Here is a 23169-nt window from a genome sequence, read left to right as displayed (position 1 = left end):
CAAAAGTAAACTAAAGGTGAAAACGAAACAAGTCAATTTGAAATAGTCAAGTTCTGTAAACAGATTCATGGTTTATTTTTCCCATTAAAATTGGTATCCTGCATCAAGAGAATCTACTAAAATAATCTCTTTGTCTCCTAGTACTGTTAAAGTATTATTGTTCATGGGGTGCAAATTTTTAAGATTTTCGTGGGCTGGGTAAACCAAGAAATTTGGTTCCAAACAAAACAGGAAATTTCAAAATTTCCCATTAGTTTGTATAGTAGAGTTTTCAAATCCACCAGTTCAAGAATCTGCAAACTGATAATTTTTTTTTATAAACTATGAAAACTGGTACCCACGAATAAAATTACTTGAACAGAATGCTGTGTTTTATACCCCAACTCAACAAAATGAATTGTATATTGGATTTACCTTCTTCACAAATTTTCTATTCTTACAATGGATGGATGGATTTCAAATTTGGTATGTGGCTTTACATAGATGGGCATATGTTGTAAGAATTTTTTGTTCCTGGTCCATATCAACTTCCTGTATGAGTGGGGGTATACCTAGCACATTAATATGTATGTCTTTAAATAGATGGGCATACATTGTAAGAATTTTTTGTTCCTGTCCCATATCAACTTCCTGTATGAGTGGGAGTATACCTAGCACATCCACATGTATGTTTGTGTCATTAATATCAGTGAAATATTTTCACCCTGATGATGGAAGTTTATACCTGGATTCCATAGTGTCTTTCTGAAGTTGATCTGTTACTAGCAAGTAGTGGAAATTTTGTTTTGTTTTTTTTTTTTTTGTGTGTGATAGTGGAAATTTTCCTTTTCTTTTATTATCCTGTTATAATGGTCACATTTGTTTCAGTGGAAAGATCATATGTCATAGCCCAGTAATAAACAATTTTTACATGACTATTTTAATGTGAAGTTGGAAATTTATACAAAATTTAACATACAAATATAATTTTCGTTATTTCATAAGTACAGTCACTTTTTTAGCATGTGATGTTATTATCCTCATTTGAATAATACTAGTAATCTTGATATAAAATCATAAACAGTCAGTATCATTACTGATATGATTAAGAGCATTGATGAAGTAAGGAAATTATCTTCCTCTGTGATTGATCATAAACACATGTATTGTAGTCCACTGTATAATTACACAATGATACACTAGTAATTATAGTGCTCTGCCTACCTTTGCAGGAAATACTATGTTTTAATGGGATATTATGTATGAGGTCTACACATATTTATGAATTTTGTCTATTCATTTCATAAATGGTCATTTTTTTGTTGTCAGTGTTCACTGTAATTCTTAACCTCCTTGATTCATTTCTTTTTCTCTAAACTGAATAATAGTTTGGTCAATAATCTACAGTATCTTTCACAAGGCAATCCCTAGGTCTGAGGAACATGACTTCCTGATTTGCAGAGCCTTGATGGTTGGATTGGTTTGATATAATTATACTGAGATAACAAGTATCAGTAAATAGAAATCTGTCTCTCCAGTCCCACAGAACATGACCTGTCTCTGATCCTGACCTGGTAAGGTTTGGGGAGGAGTGTTATCCCAGATTGTACTCCTTCCATGTCTAGTGGTTCCATTGGGTTCCCATTTTGCATTCTACAATGCTGTATTATATTGGTTGTGAACAGAAACAACTCCATTTCTGCTATTTGCTTCCCTATGCACATTCTAGAGCCTGTGAAAATTGAAAAATTTGGAGTGAAAAGCATTGGTTCAGTTTAAGAACTTTCATAACATATACAGTGATATACATATACAGTCTAAACCAAACCCCTTTTTGACTGAATGATTGGTTCAGTTTATACAGGTGTTCAGTTTACCCAGGTCTAAAATACATTTCAACGGATATGATGGGCCTTTTAAAAGTGTCTGGTTCAGACAGTTTTCAGATTATTTTGGGTTTGGTTTGGACATGTTTCACTGTATGAATTATATAAAATCCTGTTTTCATTTAAGACAATATTATATGGTTTGACCAAAGACCCTGTAATAAATATTATCATATCTGAAACCTAGTTTCATTTTATCAAATAATTTTAATGACAAAATTTTGTATTGCCTGACTCCTTTAATGACACAACAGGCTGGGGAATGAAATGTTATTGTAAGACATAGAAGATACTAACCAACTGAAAATGGATGAAATGCTTCATGATTTTTTATATGCTGTCCATCAGCAGTGAGAAACCTTTCTGGTATAAACTCTGTGGGGTTTTCCCAGTATTTTTCATCATAATGTGCTGACATGAAATGTGGTATAATAACAGAATGTTTCGGGATAACATTGCCTGAGATAGTTACATCTTCCATACATGCCCTAGGCAATCCAAGAGGACCTGTAAATCATTAATAAAGTAAAGTTTAATGCATGCGTTTCAAAAGCTTATGCAAAAATTTCATAGTGACCCAGGCCAGTTGAAAAAAAGACGCGACATTTACATGTATTATATAAAGTAAGGAACTTTTTTATTTTTGTTTTCTTAGTGTAAATCAGAATTGGTACTTTATGATATTAATAGTTTTGTTATAAAATATTGTATACACAAAGGCAGATCCAAGCCACACCCAGTGGCACCTTATTAGAAAGGTTTGGTTGTAAAATATTGAGAAAAAACTTGGGTCAGTAGTGTCCCCTTTTTTCTGATTTTCTTGGTCTGCCACTGGTATACTAGTTATTGCCAAATGAGAGTTCTAACTTCTATCTATTTCTTACCTATGCTGGCAATCCTTTGAACCTCATCAATAACAGCAAGTGTGTATGGCATCTTATCTTTGTCCTTGTATGACACCGATCTCAAACCTGCTACCTGTAAAATTACGTTAAATTATTAAATTAAAAGTAAAAACCTGGCAATATTTCAGGGCAAATTTACCCATCACCTTTTAGTCTGAAAAAAATCCTAATCTACAGTCAGGTTTTTTTTTCGGTTTTACCGGACATTTGTAATTTTTCATTCTTTAGGAGCAAGTAATCGGACGACTACTTTCGATTGAAAATCTTGTTCATTTTTTTTTTTTTTTGGCGATAACTGACCAATTTTAGCCTGGACTAAAAAAATATAATAATGTATCTAGTGGTTAACCGTTCTAAAATAGTTTTAGGCACTGACCAACTGATGTCAGATAAGAATATAAGAATTGCCACCCCCATTTAGAAATTTTATGACTTACTATCATGACCACGGAAGACCAAAATTTACGCTATCATAATGAATCGATTCAATCAATCAAATCAGTCCTTTTTACCTTTGTTATTTCTGTTCTACACAGATGCTGAACTTCTGGGTATTTAATGAGGTATAAAATGATCCATAACAGAGTTGTAGATGTTGTCTCAGACCCAGCAGCAAACATGTCAAATATCAAGTGAAACATACTTCTCTCTGAAATAAAAAAAAACGTCGTGTATAATAAATTTACGTTGAGAACGGGATAAAGAATTAATATTCTTTTGACTCTGAGAGGAGGAGTGAATGTACAACTTGTGGAGGATTTTTTAAAAACAGATTTTTACACTAGACCACATCGTACTCCATTTTGAGCATTAAACAATACTAAATAACGAAACGCTTGATTATTACTGAACTATATCGCTTTCTGCAATGTTAAGAAGAAATGTAATACATTTAATAAAGATATCTTATAGTCCTCCCCTGGATCCGCCAATGGGTCATTTTCAAAATAAACAAAAAAACATGAATGTGTAGCTATGGGATACACCAATAAGAGGGAATAACTTGATAATTTCTGAAGAGTTAAGTAGTTCCTTCAGGCGCGTAGCTGCCGTTAGGCAAACAAGCTTTTGCCTGCACTTAATTTTGCCAATTTCTTTCTTTCTTTTCTTTTCTTTTCTTTTTTTTTTTTTTGAGATAAAATACATCCAGGAGAGGCATAAATGATGCTCTAAAACGCTATCCCCGCGGAGCCTCGGGGGAGGGGGGGGGCTCAGACCCCAGACCTCCTGCCCTAATTTTGCCTACACTTCAATTTGGCCTCAGCTACGCGCATGTGGACAATGACTGAAAAAAATGTCATGAAACCTCGTGTGAATGTATGTATACTGGGGCGAGGAAAATCTGATAGAATGTCCTCCAAGATACTTGATACACCAGCTAAAGGACTTGGTAAGGAAAGTTACAACCGATGTACCTGATATGTCACTCGTATTTCGCTGATGGTGTAAGTACTTATCAATCAGATCTCTGGTCTCAGATGGGTTGTAATTGAGTCTGTGTTGCTGAATCTGTTTCTTTACATAGTCGTCAATTTGCTCCTTTGCTAGAAAACACTGCTTTGCCTGTAAATAAAAACATACTCATTGTAACTATTACGATTCTACAAACAAAATCTAAGTCTATTAAAGGCTCATGATGGTTTTCACTACCATTTTACAGTCACTCATTTTATTTTTTATACGCCATTCTTTTTAGACGGGACTTAATGTGGTATACCAGGGTCCGTCCGTCTGTCCGTCATTCACAATTTGAATGCTGCAACCAGTTATGGTAAAACTTTGATCAATCGTTTCTAATTATTACGTGAACTCACTTTCGATTTTTATAATTTCTTATTTTCTGCATGCATTGAGAATTTTATTCATACTGAAATAGGAGGATTCTATTTTGGGCAGTATACATGAAACTTCGTAGAATTCTTTATTTCGATTAATGTTAGCCTCTTTTGTTTTTTGTTTTTTGTTTTGTTTTTTTTTTCTGTATATGTATATCTTTGGATTATGCATTTTTGAGTAATGAGGCTTTATCAATTAAAAAAATGAAGCACAAGAGGAACAGCGGCGTTTAAAAAAATTATCAAACAAGACATATTATATTATTATATTAACATGTATACTGTAAAAGCGTATATGGTCTCTTGTCTTTTATTTCTCATTAAGGCAATTATACAATTTATATCTAATAGTTTCATGGATTCATATGACCGAGCGGTAATCCTATCCACTCAGAAGCAGGAGTTGTCATTGTTTTGTATAGTAACTCCACAAATCAGATAGTTACTTGTTTATACCGGGTAAACTGTGCAAAAGGTGAAAAAGTCACTTGCCTGGGAATTAGGTAATATATCTCCAAGAATAGGCATGAAGTTTTCGGGTAAATGGAGTCCAGCATTTTTAAAAATATATTCCAATGCTTCAAGTATCATCTCGAAATCAGGATCATTGTATTCAAATCTGAAATTGAAAGACAAACTTCTTTGAACTAATAATCAGCTACATATTATCCCAATCTATAAAGTGTGTATGTTCTGCAATTGCACAAGAGCTGAAAGTAACGAACAAATTATTCAACATAGACACTTTTTTTCTGAAATATATATCATATACCTTACATTATCCAGGGATAATATATTAATAAAGTCTCTGTATTATCTAAGGTGTTTACAATCATATCCACTGAAATATTCGGGGTTTTTTTTGTTTTTTGTTTTTTGTTTTTTTTGAGTTTTATTAACATCAGCTCTATCTTTATTTCAATTGACTTTAAGATTATTTTCTTAAAATTAGCATAAGTGTTATCCGACCTACCTAGAACCAAATACAATATTAGAGATGATATTTGACACTGCTTTCGGTACAAGTTTATCCATTCTCCCATCTCCAGACTTACAACACATGCTATGAATTAGATATTCAGCCTCTTCTTGTATCTTACTTTCCATGTTAGATTTGTCAATGAACAGATCTCTTAATGCATTTATTGAAAATTTTCTTATATCTGCCCAGTGTTTTCCATTGCTCCAAATAATCCCTATAAAATACAATTCAATGTAAAAGACTTAAACCATTAGTGAAATTTGGAAGTTCTATGTACCTTGACAAATTCACTCATCAACTTCACAGACTTGACTTTACTTTAAAAAGTTGCAACAGGCATTGTAACTTCGTCTTCTTACTATAGTCAACTATGCTTTTCATTACATTTCGTACTTTATAGCCATTGACCTCGGTCTATATTTCTTTTACGTGTTCAATAAAACATGATACCGCGTGCACTGAGCTTTTGAGCAATATACTCCAAAATTAATTTGCCCGAAGAATTAACTACATATGTATATATTTTTACTATAAAGAATCATGAATGCAATCCCAAGACATTGTGCACTCGGGACAGACAATTATTTATGTCTGAGGAGGTGCAGGCAAGAATATTTCATACTTTTTCAGGGCCAGAATTTTTATCCCCCCATTTCCCACATAAAATAAACTAACCTGTTCCATGGAACATTGTTTCTGGGACGTATAACCAGTTTGGTCTAAATTCCGTTTTATGGCCATTTTCCACTAACAATTCTTTAATCAAATCTTGTCCAAATACAACCACCAAATTCATTGAAGGTCCCATACGGAGCTGAACAATGTCCCCGTAGTCCTTTCTCAGTTCTAAAAATCGCTTATAGAGGATTGGTGCCCCTGCTACAGCAGGAATATTCCCAAGAACGGGCCATCTATGTGGCCCCGGCAGAGATGCAAGTCGGCTGTATACTCTTTGCAGGAACAATACGAATAAAATACAGACAAATGTCACTAGTAGAAATGGGTTAAAGCTAAAATCTACAGCACTTGAATTGAAATGTAATCTTTGCATTGTTATTTTACTTCGTTAAAATGATATTATGAATTGACTATCAATGTTTTCTCCTAAGTAAACATAAATTAAAATATGTAATTTGGTTTCCTAATCTTCTTTATATATCCTCAACTCATTATTAATCGGAAATAGTACTGTATAACATTTAAACATAGGAAATATTATCTACATGCAAGTTACATTTTTAGTCACTCTTTATCCGTATAATAAACGCACTAGTGGGTTTTCTACGTAAATTGACACTATTTTTATGTTATGTTCGAATTTTTAAACCACGAAGCAATCGTGGGAAAAAATTGTGGTATTCTCCAGGAAAGAAAATTGTTGGGGAAAATTAATTATATCATTTTACTGTCTTTTCACCCTATTGCCTAATAAGGAAAAGTGAAGAAATATTTCTCACGAAGTTCTGAAAATTGGGATACTACTCATAATAACAATATGTATACCAACTACATATTCCTGTATGCTACGTATAGTTTTTTTTAAATGTTACCTAGACGTGTACCTATTCTACACCAATATCGAACATTGGGAACATGTCTTAAAATGTTTCTGTTCCCATTCTAGGCCAATATCGAACATTGTGAACTTGTCTTAAATGTTTGTTTGTTTTTTTTTGTTTTGGTTCCTATTCTTCACAAACATCGAACATTGGGAACATGCGTTAACGAGATGTTTTGGTACATATTTTACACCAATATCGAACATTGGAAATATATCTTAAATGTATTTTTTTTGTTTTTCGCGTATACAGGAATAACCATGCATGTCCAACCTTTTAATCTGGACTCACCCTTTAACCGTTCAATAAATTTTGGTGCAACTTGCCATTTGTTATACGGACATTCTTTTTGACTATTCCTTTGGGCTACTGTCTAGATTTTATCAGTTTATTAATTTTGTTACTAGTATTACCCATCAATTACGTGCTATGCAAATATTCCTGAAGCAAGATAACAATTGCATCATTCTTAAAAATGTAGATGATCAAAACACAGGGACTTGTGTGCAGCCCGACTAGTGACCAAACTAGATCAAACTAGGGTCTGGGGTGCAGGGGAGGGAGATCACCCACTGTTTTTTTTTTCAAGCGGACGTAGAGATTGATAGATAAGCTACTTTCGACATGGTACCATCCTAACGTAGTGCGGAACCTTGAACAGAAATCGAAATCGAGCCTTCTACGTTGTAGGAGTAGGGTGGTGTGCCCGACAAGTAAAGTCAATGCCGACAGGCATGATGATATTACGATGACTCGGCATTTGACCCAGAAAGTGAGAATATGGGATGAGGAAGAAATGAAAAGACGTTAGTCATTCATCCTATAATTAATTACAGTATCACTTGGTATACTTAAAAAAAATAGCAGTAAAACTCTTTAAAAATTCACTTACATGTAGCTATATACGGTATGTATTTCACAATACCATTTTCGTGGTTGTGATCGTGTTTTTGTTGACATATTTTTATACTTAAAACAGTCAAAACTATTAACTAAAAATGGAGAATGTTAATAAATGGATGAACTACATGGATCAAAGAATGAAAACAATGGAAGAAAAGATAAAAAAACGACTTGGCAGTCTCAGTCAGAATATAATGTCAGTCACCAATAGAGTAAAAAGACTAGAAGATAAAACTGGCGGGTATGAACAGAAAATTTCAGAATGCAAGGCAAGCTGTACGGGTATAAGTAATTTGTTTGATGAGCTAAACGCGTGAGTTAGAACCAACACACGCAATATTATACACCAAGATGCAAGAATAAAAATTCATGAAAACCAGCCAATAATACAGCCTGTGATTCAACCAGTTACTGAAAGTGAGATCAAGACCATGAAAGCCGAACAGCTAGATCTTAAGTGCAGGTCGATGAAAAACAATTTGATCTTCACTGGATTGCACAGAACGCGTGAAGAAGATACAGAAGGTACGCTAAGATGCTTCCTCCAAAACGAGTTCGGCATTAACTACACAATTGAGTTCGGGAACGTCCACCGTATTAAGATCAATGGTAACTACAGACGAGCACCGATAGTAACACGTTCCCTTTACAATCGGGATTTAGAATGCGTACTTAGTGTTGCACACAGGCTAAAAGGAAAACCGTACGGTATAAAGGAGCAGTTTCCTCCAGAGATCGAAATGAAAAGGAGAAAGTTGTATCCGGCGATGAATGAGGCTCGACGACAGAAGAGCCAAGTAAAGATGGGCCGAGATAGGCTGTATATAGCCAATGAACTATACATTCCAGAACATGCAAATGAACAAGTAGCGACTGATAACAACACCAATGAACAATGCCACTCGCCACAACGCCGACAATCGGATACTAGCCCGCCGAGCAAACGGCAAAGACACGGTCCGTCTCTTCCATCTTACAACCGATGCCCAGACTAGGGGGTTAGTGCAAGAGGACTATGTGATAGCGGAAGTTTAAAGAAAATAAAACTATGTTTTTTAAATGTTTGTGGCATAAAGCAAAAAATTTGTTTGTCCAGATTTTATCGAATTAATACTTAAATATGTGGTTTGTATTTTTGTAGAGACAAAACTAGATGATATTGATTCATTGACCATACCAAAAAATTATCAGTATTTTTCAAAAATAAGAAAGCAGTGTAAACAAAAATTCTGGCGGTATTGTAATAATATATAAATCAGAATTACATAAACATCTACACTGTTATAAGACCGAATGCGAATTTGTCCAATGTGTCAAGTTCTCAAAAGTTCTCGTTTGTAAAAATATAGGTACTCTTCTTGGTTATGTTTATATACCCTCTGAAAACCCAAAGTACGCCTGTAAAGACTCTTTCGATGATATTGAAGCTGAAATGATACATTTGAAAAATAGAAACGATCTGAATTGTTTGATACTGGGAGATTTCAACGCGAAAACCGGTATACTGAAAGATTACATTACTCCTGGTGAAAATATTGTTGATACACTAAATTTAGATTGTGATATTGATGTTATATTTTATATGTATGATTATGAAAATCTGTCTATTTACAAAATACCATTTCAAAGAAGTAGTGAGTGTTGCTGTAATGTAAATAATTATGGTCATAAGTTAATTCAGTTCTTCCAAGGAAATAATGTTTATATATATAATGGCAGGTTATGCAAAGATAAAGGTATTGGGAAAAGAACATTTAACGATACTAGTGTTATTGACTATCTTTTGTCATCGTCAGGTACTGTACCATTTATCACAGAATTCAGGATAGACGATTTTAACTAATTAATTTCAGATGTACACTGTCTTTTACATGTTGAAATTCAATGCTCAACTGTTTATAACATTGATAAAAGTGATTGTGATCGCGAAAATGAAAGGATTGTCAAATGGAACGAAAAGAAGCGATCAGATTCTGTTAATAACGTAAGGAATGATCATGAAGGCATGTTAGATAAATTAAAAGTAGAGCTTGATAATTTAGAATCAATTTGGAAAAATTTTATAAATCAAAGTAAAATTAATAACATAGTTGAAAGAATAAGTAATTATTTTCAGACTATAGCTGTACAAACTTTTGGTAAAAATAGAAATAAGACAATCCAGAAAGATAAGGACAAAAGTCAACCTTGGTTTAATGCTAAATGGAAAGAGAGGAGGAAGAAATTCCACAAAGCCAGGAAGCGATATAGTTTCTTAAAAAATTTGGAAAACAGAAAACTGATGTAAAAGACAAGCAAAGAATATAAAGGTGAAATGAAAAAAAGCGTATGATACCTTTCAGAATAAAATTGGAAATAATTTACGAAAAGCAAACAATTCCGACCCAAAGTCTTTATAAAATATTAAACAGCATAGATAAAATAGAAAAAGACAAAAGACGATATTTCTGTAGATACATTTTACGATTTTTTCATAGAACTAAATGTGAAAGAAAACATAGATGAAAATGAAACTTCTAATTTTGAAAGTTTTGTTAACAACTTACCAAGTGAATTGAACGAATTACTTAATGGTCCAATCACTGAGTACGAAATAGTTAAAAAAAAAATTAGAAATCTAAAAAATGGCAAAGCCTGTGGAGTTGATGATATTCTTAATGAATATCTTAAAAACACTGTTTTGGAGCTAATGCCTGTATACTCAAAGATTTTTAATTTAGTATTTGATACAAGGATTGTACTAGAACTTTGGTCACAAGGAATTGTTGTACCTATTTATATGAACAAAGGTTTGGAATCGGATCCAAGTAACTATAGAGGAATTAGGGAAAATCTTCTCATCCATTTTGAATGAAAGACTTACGAAGTTTTCTGATGAGATCGAGCTCTTATTTGAATCACAGACTGGATTTCGAAAGGGCTTTTCTACTATCTTGCACATTTGTTGACTTTAAAAAAGCACTTGACACAATCTGGAGAAATGGTCTGTGGCTAAAAGTTAAAAAATCTAATGTAACAGGGAAAATATTTTCAGTTATTTTCAATATGTATCAAAATATTAAGTCTTGTATTAGGTATCAAGGTAAACTCTGTTGGTGTAAGACAAGGAGAAAACTTGACAACTTCTTTGTTCTCATTTTTTTTTAATGATCTAGAAATCTTTTTGCAAGACAATGAAGTATAAAATCTAGATTTGGTAGAAAGTTCGTGCTCAGAAATGTTTGATGTATATGTCAAAATATTTGTGATGCTTTATGCAGATGATACAATTATAATGTCAAAAACAAAGGAATCTATGCAAAAAGCATTGGATGTGTTTGCTAATTACTGTAAAGAATGGAAATTGTAAGTTACTACTGAAAAGACAAAAGTTGATGTCTTCAGTAATAGAAAGTGTAAACATCATTTTCAATTTCAAATATGTAACAAAAATATAGAAATAGTTAAGTCGTATACATATCTAGGCACGGTTTTCAATTACAACGGCAGTTTCACTATTGCAAGAAAGCGTCTAATAGATCAAGCCAAAAAAGCTCCTTTTGCTCTCTATAGGAAACTAAGAAACATTCCACTGCCAATTGATTTACAGTTGAAGTTACTAGATACTTTGATATCACCAATACTGTTATATTTCTCTGAGGTCTGGGGTTTTGAAAATAAGCAAAACATTGAAAAGGTGCATCATAAATTTTGTAAAAATATCCTTAAGCTGAGAAGCAGCACTCCAAATTTGATGGTTTATGGAGAGTTGGATAGAATTCCACTTGAAATATTTGTTAAAGTAAGAATGGTTAGCTTTTGGGCAAGAACTAGGCAAAAAGAACAAAAACTATCAAATCTAATGCTTCGGCTTATGATAGAATTGCATGACAATAATCAAACCAAATTTAGGTGGGTTATCTATATTAAATTTGTCTTGGATGATACGGGTCTTAGTTACTAATGGAACGAACACATTAAATATTAAGTGGCTTGAGATCACAGTTAAACAGACATTATGTGATAAATTCTATCAATCTTGGTTTTCACAAATGGTCAACACATTTCGTAGTGAATTCTATTCCACTTTTAAACACGAGTTCAGAATTGAACCATATTTTCTCAGATTGTCCCCAACAGAACGTATTCATTTGACAACATTAAGATGTTCCAACTTAAAACTACCAATAGAAACTGGGAGGTGGTCTGGAGTCCCACAGAGTCAAAGAATATGTAATCTTTATAAAGAAGGGGTGGGAGATGAATTCCATATATTCTTCCATTGTAATAATCCAACGGTTAAGTATTTAAGATCTCGTTACATCCCAGATTACTACTCAAAGCAACTGAATATGATTAATTTTGGTGGGTTATTGACTACCTGTAATGTTCAATTATATAAAACAGTGTGTGCCTTTTTACAAAAAATTGCAAATATCATATGAAAGTGAATGTGTTAAAATATAAATGTGAATCTGTTTGTATTCACGTATTTTATGAAATTGACTGTTCTGTGTATTGTGTCTGTATATTGTTCTTATTTACATGTATGTACATGTTTGTATTTGTTTTTTTTGTTGTCCTCTTGTACACCTACTGTGTCTGAGGCTATCAATAAAATCTTGTCTTGTCTTGTCAAAATACTAAATAAAACTTAAACGGGAAAATTGAATGTTAAGCAGGTCGGACATTTCTCTTAAGGACAAACTATGGGACATTACCGTGATCAACAACTAATTAATGTACGCCTGTATGAAATGACATTTTTTTTTCATTTTTTTTTTTCCATTTCGAGAATATGAGGCGTTTAAATGTACCAAAATATGATTAAAACGGATATGTAGAACATCGTATAACCCACAATGACGTATAAAGCTTCAGGAAAAACAAACGAAACAAATTCTGATGATTATCAAGAAAAAACATTAACGCCAAATAAGATAAAAAAAATTATCTCAGAGATTATAACACGTTAATTAATATACCTATGTGAACATTCACTTTTTGGCACCCTATAATATAAATGATGCATGTTTGTATCAATTTTGTTTGAAATGTAAATTTTGTGTATTTTTGGGAGGGATGTTATTATATAAATGTAGTCTCTGATTTTAGGGGCTTTTTAAAGACAAAAAAATGAACCAATATTAGATATCTAGGTCTACAACTGCTGTCTTATTCTTTAATAATGTTAATTCTACACTGGACAATGTCATAAATATTTGTTAGTACAAAATGTATTAACAGACATGTCTTGAAATTCTATAAATGTTTTAGTGTCATATGACCATTTGGAAGTGTACATTTATTATAATTGAAAACTGTCTCTAATTAGAAATGTTTAAATAAAAAATATTTTGAAAAACATCAGGAAAATTCTGTTTCTTGCAATTTTTATACCCTTCTACATGAAGTGCAAGGTATTATGTGATAACCTTCAAAAAACTGTGTGTCCGTCCTCTGACAGTTTCCAGATTACTTGAGAAAAGATCAATAAATATTTTTGAAACTTTGCACAGTTGTTAAGTACCATAAAATTCAGACTAAATTTAATTTTCAGCAAAATCCACATTGTAGTTTTCAAGTTAGGCCATTTTGAACATTTTGCCATTCCCCTTTTTTTCACCATTACGTGACATGTATGTGACATGCATTATGACTACTTTATAGGAGACTTACACAAAAGAATGTGTGTTAGAAACAATTGGCCAGTTTATAGATATACACTGAAAACATTTGAATTGGGGGGGGGGGGGGCTCCAGGGTCAGCACCCGTATTTGTCAATTTTTTTTATATTTTCATGCAAAATTTGTGCAAAAGCTGGAAAGCTAACGCAAAATTCCTTTTACAATTTAAAAATACACATATTGGTTATATGTTTATTATATTATAACAATTGTTAGAAATAAAAAGTGACATACAAGAAAAAAAAATATCACAGAATATAACATTTAATAATTAATGGATATGTCAAACAAAATATTGGAAGTTGGACAAAAGACTGAAAAAGTCTCTTGGTAAAAAAATTAAATCAGCTGCTACAAAAAATAGAGGATATTGTAAAAACAAAGTACCAACCATTGTTTATGTCCTATTCAGGGTATGACATACAGGTGAACAATTTTTATTTCAACTGATTTCTGTAAAAATAACATATCATCACCAAAACATCATCAAAGTTTGAGGGAATTCCGTTTAAAAACAAAAGCAATATCCTAGCAACAACAACAAAGAGATCACAGCCTGACTATCAGACTGACCAGTCAAACACATGGGATATTATAACTCCTTAAGATAGTGGTACTTTCAGATAAGCACTGATTAACTTTGAAAGACAGATCAGCTAGTAAGTATGAGGCAATGGTTAAGGTCATTAGTGGTTATCGTGACAATGCAACTAAGTTTCTTATTTGAAAAATACACTTCTTTCAAATAACTGCATTTGTCATAACAGTATGCTTAAATGACCTCATACTACTGCAGTACTACAATATAGTACATGTACTATGGTTTAAGGAGGTAGTCCTAGGGTAAGGGACTTAACTCTTGAAATCAGTGATATGTTTGTATCATAAGCAACTTCATCAAAGCCTGTCAAGCTTTCGTTTGAAGCAGAATAAAATCAATCCAAGTTAATAAGATGCTTACATAAGATTGATGTAAAACGCTGAATACAAACGTTTAAATGATTTTTAAGATTTATGTATCTTATCCTAGATCTACCTCCTTAAGAACTTCATTACATTGAAATGTAATAGTTTGTATATCATACTACAATCCACTATAAACATACATAAAGAAAAAAAACACACATTTACCTCATTCCGCTATGTATATGTGAACTTGGTTAATCATTTGCAGCAAAGCAAGGATGTAAACTGAATAGGGCTTAGTAGAGGAAAATTATTTAATAAATAGCTTGGATGGACTTAAACAAAGAAGGGTACCCTTGAAAACTTTCAATAATCCTAACTTGGACAGATTTAAACAAAGACCAGAATACCCATTAAAACGTTTGATACAACTTAATTTAACACCTTTTTTTATTCTTGATATTTTAAAATACAAAAAAACTGTTGTATCTACTGTGAAATCTAAGAATGTTTATTCATAAAAATCAAAGAAATCATCATCTTCCTGTGCTGGCTGTTTCTTTTCTACCAAGATGTCAAGGTCAGTCTCTGAGTCTAAATCTGAACTGATCATAACAGCTGCAAAAAGAAGTCAACCAATATAAAAATTACAAGTTCAAGGACATAGAAATCTTAGCACAAAATTCTGTATAAACCAAACCTTTAATAATCTGAAAATCTGCCTAAACTTGGCACTTTCAAAAGTACCACAATATTAGTTTAGGGAAGTAGACCTAGGGTAAGGGACGTAGCTCTTACAAATCACTGGAACGTTTGTGTAAAGCATTTTACATCAATCTCATCAAAGCATCAAAGTAACTTGGATTGATTTCATTCTACTGTGAAAGTACTATTGTTTGTGGGATACCAATTTTCATGGTTTTCGTGGGTGAGCCAGACCACGAAATTTGGTTCCCAATGAAAAGGAGATTCCTATTATAGTGTATACTGAAAACCGTTACGATGTATCCATTTGAACAATGAAAACTCATTTGTTCAACGTGTCATAGTTTTCCTTTCCTCTTTCGTCTACCCTGGACTTGACAGTTTATGAGCAACTCGGCAGGTATTTCAATAAAAGCAAAGGATGCTCACCCTACTGGTGCACCTAGCCCATGCTCCAATTTTTTGTGGAGTCCCAAGTTGCTCATTTACTTTCGTTACTTTGTATGTATTATTTTAGTTATTCTATGTTCTTTGTAGTATTTGTCTGTTTTCAGCGTCTGGTCTTTGTCTCTGAATTACATTCTATTGATTTCTGCTAGAATCTTTGTTCCCTTGATTACTCTTTAGGAGCAGTAATGAATAACAGATTGGTAACAGAAGGAATGAAGTACAGATGGAAGGACTACATACTCCCCACTTTGCAGGGGAATAACATTTTTAAACTAATGTTCTATACCTGCTGGGGGTCTTTTGAAAGGTGTCATCTGTGCCGATCTTCCAGTAGAACCACCATCTGATTTACCGCTAAAAAATTGAAATGATGGATAAAACATATGATACATCTTCACTCCTGTCACACTGTCAAGTGACAGAAATGATAGTATATAGCTCAACAACAGAAAATGTCAACACAGAAGCAAGTTTTTTGTTGACAGTCCCTAACATCATCCATTCACGATCAAGCTACAACATCTGAAATCTACTATCCATACGTTCACAATAATTTCTCTTAACAGCGGGACAGGGTCAACCTTCCTTCTTTTACATGAACACTGTATATAATTCATTGTTTGTTTTAAATATATCAAACTGGCTATTTACATTTGCTACAAATGATAAGGGGAGGACCATTTGATTCTGAACGATGACTGGCAGCTTTTGGAAATAAATATTCTGGCCTACACCTCCTAGAAAATAAATACATTTTCTGACATCAGTCCAGATATTTCATACAGTGAAATGGAAATAAATAATCTTGCCCAAATATTCTTAAAAATAAATTTATCACCCACAAAATTTCAAAAAAATATTCTAACCCCCGAAAAATTTGACAGCCCTTCTCAGAATGAGTGATCCTGCCCTAACTGGCATCACTCACTTGGCCACACAAGTGGAAAGACTGTCAAGGTACAGTAAGACTTCAGGAATAGATCACAAGAAAAATTTCTATTAGTAAAACATGGACTACATGTATTTGTGTCAAATAAATCAGACCCAAACTTGCCATGTTGCTTGCTCAGACAGAAGAATTCAGTTTTATATGTCATCGTTCAACATCTTTCTTATGTACAAAAGTAAATTCATTCACTGTGAAGTATGGCAGATGCTTTTTCCTCATACTTTCTAAACCACAGCACATTATCATAGGAAAAAAGGTAACAACCTGCTAATATAAGATTAGAAATTAGTCATTGTTATTAGAAAATACTTGAACCTTGCACTTATGTGACCTTTTTATAAATAAGGATTTCATGGGAAGTAAACATCCTGATTATAATTACTGTATAGGCTGACATTGGGTAATTGAAATTTATTGCAGTTAATGGACTTTTTCAGTAATTGACAGTTCTCAATTATCAAAAATTAATTTCAATAACGTTTTATGGAAAACAATCAATTAAAGCCAATTATGATTAAAATTTCAATAATTTTTTTTCCAATTTTTTAATCATTTTTAGCATGAACTGCAGTCAAGAACCGGCACATAATTTTTGTTTATGAGGTCAACACTTTTAAATCTATAAAAAGTCAGGTTTTAATGCTCCATTTCAAAAGTATTTACCTAGAAAATACAATGAAAAGATATAGAAATTTTTGTTTAACATGCTATGATTATTACTTTCTAATTCCTCAAAAATATTTCATTCTATGCAAAGTGTTCCACAAGATAGAAGATATTTTATAAATTCAAGTCATGTATGTGTATTTACTCCTGTATTTGAAATTCAATTATCAAAAGATATCTCCACGAGTCGAATGTGGTACATGCACACCACATTCAATTTATCACACAAAACTCATTACTGCCTAGACACAAATCAATTATGCAAAAATCAGTAGTTTGACCTTGATGTCATAGTTCAAGGTCAATTGTTACCAACCATGGTACGTGACACATTGTCCTGAGCTGATCTACTTTCATGCCAAATATCAAAAGCATATACTATAGAACAAAAAAGTTAGTCTGGATGTGAATCATTAAATTGACCTTGATGTAAAACTTCGACCATGATTTGAGCTGATTTACCCTTAGGTCAAATATCAAAGGTCTACACCAAAAACATAAAAAAAAATATACAGCCTGGACACCATTTAATATGGATGGATGCACAGACTTATCACTTTAGGGCATCAGCCACTTTCCATGGTGGGGCCCTAATAACTTCATCCAAATTAATCAATTTCAATGGATTACACAGAAAAAATGTACCAGTAGGTAATCAATAGGAAACAATTACACAAAATTACTTAAATAATTGATTAATTAATTAATCACTACTTTGATTGTTTTTAATTTTGTTTAAATTGATATTTTGATACAAGTAAGGATCAATCCTATATTTTATATTTATAGATTTTTTTTTCAGTGCCTGTGCATTATATGCTGATAGAATTCCTTGCTTCTTGTGATTCAAAGAATGATGAATTATGTTTTCTATTTTTTTGTAATTATCAAAATGAATGAATTAGTTGTTATTATATAAAATTAGAATATTCTATATTAGTTTGACTAAATCCAATACAAACATGAAGTTATGCCCCCTTCCTCATAGAGGAACTTGATATTTGACAGCAACTAAAATCACTCAAAACATATCCCCGATCAATATAAACCCACATCCAAATTTGAAATCAATTCAGCCGCAATTGTGTCAAAATTTGGATTAACGGCTAGACAGATAGAAAAGGTTATTCAAATATACCACCTACTCATAAAGCAAAGACAATTTTGTTCATACTGAAAATTTTGTTTGCTTTTTTCACACATTATCAACAAGTCACAAATGCATCCTTAACACTGAACTGTGTACACCATTATTATACAACACATTACCACAATAAAGATATCATTGTCAATATGACATCCTGCCAATTCTTACACTGATGTTTAAAAAGGAAGGCTTTCATATCCTGATTACATGCAGTCTTACATGATTGATCTCTACATTGTTTTGTAGGGATAATAGATTTAAGAAGCTGTCTTTGTAAGAATAATGCAAATTCTGTAAAAAATGATACACCCTAATAAAGGCTACATATTTTCATTTTTGTTATTAAGTTGCTTTATAGGTCTATATGATAAAATGTATAATTATTCATTCCAATCTGTTTGCTCTTAGGAGATAATCCACATCAAAAAGTCTCAAAAATAGTTTCTATTGTGTTTTAGGGTAATTTACAGAGTTATCTCTCTTATTTTGAATTCTACACTACATTCTATATAATTTTTATCTCCTATGAACACGGGTTATATGAAAAACCACATTACTTTCTGTTTACTATTACATTTTAAACAAAATAACAAAAATAAAAATATGTAGGCTTTCCAACCATGAATCACATTTTGCATGATTCTTATGTGGAGTACTACTTAATTATTCTTGTCCTTCAAGAAGACATTTCATAATGAAATCCTACCATCCTTCTTTTATTTTAAAACATAAGGTGCAGTTTTTACACGAAAAATCAAATAAACAAGTCATACAAAGTAAAATTTATGTTGTATCAAAAAGACACAATGGTCCCAGCTAAAAAAATAACAGTCCAATGAATGCATTTTCTTCTTTTATAGGTTTATAGACAATTTGTTCAATTCAAAATCAACTAAGCATAAAAATAGAAAGAAATATAACCTTCTTGCTAAAAAATTGTTGGTGGCTTAGTACCATATAGCGGGAAGTTTTTGCAAGGTTCTTATTTTCCCTTTATTAGCAAGGTTTGGGGAATCTCAAAAATTGCGAAATTTGGCACCTGCAAAAAATACCCGCCACACAGTATGTTGGTGAATTAATTGATTATTTCAAATTTTGAAAAAATAATAATATCCACAGCAAAAACAACCCACACACACATAAAACATTAGAGGGAGCAAAGACTGTTAATTGAGGCTTCAAAGCCAAAATTCATATGGGCAACTTGAAATGTTTCATGTTTTGTGGTATTTGGCCTTTACCTTTTCTCCATCCCAGTAGGAACATAAACAGGAGAAGTTGCAGAACTTGTCTCCGATAGTGGCTCCATCTGTTGAGGTGGCCTAGATTGTGAAGTGATAGCAGTGCTAGGTTGAGGTGGGACAGTACTAAGGAAAAATAAATGATGAGAAAAAAGTCAAAGAAGTCAGGGATGCTGTATAGAACCATCAAAATTTAATAATACAGTAAAACCTGTCTAAACCAAACCCTGAGTAAACCAGTAACCTGTCTAAACCCGACATCTACTAAGTCCATTCATATCACTTTGAATCTGTTTAAAAAGAACATCTTCCTGAACTGAACAAATGATTCATTCTCAAAGGGGTTCAGTTTAGACAGGTTTCACTTTACTTTGTTCTAAGAAAATATAGTCTATACTGCATCGACTCACAAAATGCTAATTCACTTCCTGTTTTTTGTTGTTTTTTTTTTCCAATCTTCACATGACACATATACATCAATGGCATTCATCTGCATTTTTAAAAAAAGTAGCAGTAAGTGAAAAAGCATTAACAATAAATTAAAAACAGTAATAGCCCAACACTACACAAATTATTATAAATTATACTGTTAAGTACTCCTCCATCCAAGAATCAGGCAAAATAGGTAAAAGGGGTGGCACATGAAGAAAAAATACAGAGATTTTATTGCATTAACCAAGTATTCATACCGGATAACCTCCAGAAATAACCATCCAAGTGTTTTTAAAATTTGCCTTTTTAAGATATTGATAGGTCAAATTTAGTTGAAATGCACTATGGAAAAATGGCGGAAAAATTTTCCCGGCACTTTTTCCTTATATAAACAGTAAAAAATATCTACATCACATATGCTTCAGGATAAATTTAAATACCTTTTCAGTCGTTTGTTAGATGTATTGAATATATTTGAGGCAAAAAAGACCAAATTGAGAAATAGAATGTGCCACCCATTGCCTGATTCTTACATAGAATGGTACTTAATAAGCTAAAAGCAATGATACATGTGGGAGAAAAAACGTGTTATTTTTTTAACTCAGTAGAGATAAAACAGTGTGCTCTGATTTTTACAAAAAATCAATGTTTAGTGGAAAGAGAGAGTAATCAAGGGAACCAAGGTTATAATGGTAATCAAAAGAATGTAATCCAGGGACAAAGACCAGACATGGAACACAGACACACACAACAAAGAACATAGAGTAACTAAAATCATACATACAAAGTAACAAAAGCAAATGAGCAACTCGGACTCCATTAAAAACTGGGAGCATGGACCAGGTGCGCTGGTAGGGTAAGCGTCCTCTGTTTTTCTAGAAACACCAACTGAGTTGTTCATAAAAAGTGAAGACCGGGTTAGACGAGAGGAAAAGAATGATGTATACCTGATAACAGTCAATCCATAAAAAAGATTAGTATAAATGTAGAAAGTTCAAGATGAATCACATTATAAACAAAAGCACTTCTAAAACTTTACTTAAAGCACATAAAATCTTCAGATTTAAGTATAAAACATTATTTGCTAACTTCTTCACTTCTAAGAAAAGTGATATACAATACAGTCAGAAATAAATGTGATTTTTATCTCCCAATAAATAGTAATGGAATTCTGTCTATGAGATTGACCTTCTATGCTTACAAAAAAAACAAAAAACAAAAAAAAAAAACGCACACACGCACACATAAAAAACCCAACATCTATAGTTGCTAAATTTGGCATATGTGCAACACATAAGAATCATATGGTTTGCATCATATGATTATCATATAAATCAAGCACCATACGATAATCATATGTTTCGGTATACATATGATTATCGCATGATTATTATATGATAATCATATGTGGCACATTTGGCTGTGTAGATCTGCTAGAATCTAAGTCAGTGATCAAATTTAAGGGGAAATACTTGCTAAATGCAAGTTGAAATTCAATTTTGCTAGTAGAAACTTTTTCCACTAAAATTTGCTAGTGGAATTCTGTATGTAATATGGGTAAAGTCCAGAAATGGCCCAAAAAACTTAAATTTAGCGAGTGTAAATTTTCAGTACTTGCTAAATTTAGCCAGTGGAAAAAATTTAGAAATTCAATCCCTGTGAGTTCCCATAACAACTCTTACAGCACAATAACACTTCAACTATTTAATGTTATTTTTATTGGGATATTTTTTGTTTCTGACAAAAAGATTATAGACAATGGATTTTAATAACATCCTCAATACATTGTCTGTATTCTTATGACTACAAGTACTGATTTTACCAAATTTACCCCAATGTCATATGATATTTTGACCTTGTCTTTACTGAGTTAGGATGAAAGTGGCTATTTCCAACTTCACCATTTTTGCCTTGATATTGTCATTGGTAATAAGGACTATCCATCTTATGACTATTTCTTTTCATTATTGCATAGAATTTTGTCTATCAGTGGGACACTTGTGTTATTACAATTATTCTGCTATTGAAGTACTTTCCTTGGTACTTATAAGCTGAAATATGAAACTATACTTACCTAATTTCCTAAAAACAACTTACAAGTTCTTTACCAAACAGGGATTGAATTTCAGAATATTTTCCACTAGCTAAATTTAGCAAAAACTGAAACTTTACATTCGCTAAATTAAAGTTTTTTGGGTTATTTCTGTACTTTATCTATAGACATATAGAATTCCACTTGCAAATTTTAGCAATTGGACACAATTTCTACCAGCAAAGTTGAATTTCAGCTTGCATTTAACAAGTATTTCCCCTTAAATTTGATCAGTACCGAAGGAACTTATGTAACTAAACCATGCAATGCTACGCATTCCCAGCATTTTTTCATATTTTTTTTAATCATTTTCTTGAATTCGTCATTTGAATAATATGTCAAATGCACTGCCTAGCTTACATACTAATGTGTTATAAAATATATAATTTTATTGTTTGCTTAAGCTTACAAACTTTATGTGGTATAAAATATAGGATTTTTTCTTATATAATCTTTATTGTAAAATACTTAAATCACAATAATTTCTGACTTAATAGTAGTGTGTTAAGCATAAAGCAAAAAAAATATTGGAATAAAAATCTTATCTTCTTCATTATTATGAAGCAGTCTTTATAAATATCAGAGAGTGTGTGATTCATACATGTACATGTGAAAAACCTACCCAAGTCACCTTTATTTCTAATTCAGAAATGTTAAAAGTCCACATAACCTGTCACAGTTTGTAATTTCATTGATGCACTTTAGGGATAAAAATAATAAGACTGGTATGAAATGCCACTTTGCATGAGTTACCACTTTCTTGTTTTTGATGATTTATGTGGGAGATAACCGTTCGTTTTTTTCCCAAATACAGATCTGTATACAGAAAAGGATGTAGTTACATGAAAATACGACATATATAGAC

The 23169-nt window shown here is 32.3% G+C and overlaps 2 protein-coding genes across 9 annotated transcripts in view; both read right to left on the bottom strand.

The window, feature by feature from the left end:
• Positions 1-929: 929 nt before the first annotated feature.
• LOC148626040 (cytochrome P450 2B5-like) lies at positions 930-13759 on the bottom strand. Its single transcript, XM_088569647.1, has 8 exons — positions 6263-13759; positions 5579-5801; positions 5098-5224; positions 4186-4333; positions 3283-3419; positions 2750-2843; positions 2163-2372; positions 930-1711 (listed from the first exon to the last, which is right to left on the bottom strand). Exons 1-8 carry the CDS (start codon positions 6636-6638, stop codon positions 1491-1493), a joined length of 1536 nt encoding a protein of 511 aa, XP_088425773.1. The 5' UTR covers positions 6639-13759; the 3' UTR covers positions 930-1490.
• Positions 13760-13896: 137 nt separating this feature from the next.
• LOC148626039 (centrosomal protein kizuna-like) overlaps positions 13897-23169 on the bottom strand; it is a 32979-nt gene continuing 23706 nt past the window's right edge. For 7 of the 8 annotated variants that reach the window (XM_088569638.1, XM_088569637.1, XM_088569639.1 and 4 more), the window contains 3 exons: positions 19781-19906; positions 16064-16131; positions 13897-15240 (listed from right to left, as the gene is read on the bottom strand). In XM_088569638.1, the coding sequence (XP_088425764.1) occupies positions 15134-15240; positions 16064-16131; positions 19781-19906 (301 nt within the window). In that variant the 3' untranslated portion in view covers positions 13897-15133. The remainder of the gene's footprint in view (positions 15241-16063; positions 16132-19780; positions 19907-23169) is intronic. The other variant, XM_088569643.1, reaches the window with a different exon arrangement.

Source organism: Perna viridis, chromosome 2 (assembly GCF_037379345.1).
Source record: "Perna viridis isolate PV_CMFRI_1.1 ecotype Kerala chromosome 2, ASM3737934v1, whole genome shotgun sequence".
Taxonomy (NCBI): domain Eukaryota; kingdom Metazoa; phylum Mollusca; class Bivalvia; order Mytilida; family Mytilidae; genus Perna; species Perna viridis.
The sequence above is the reverse complement of the archived record's forward strand: the minus strand, read 5'-3'. Positions and strand labels throughout refer to the sequence as shown.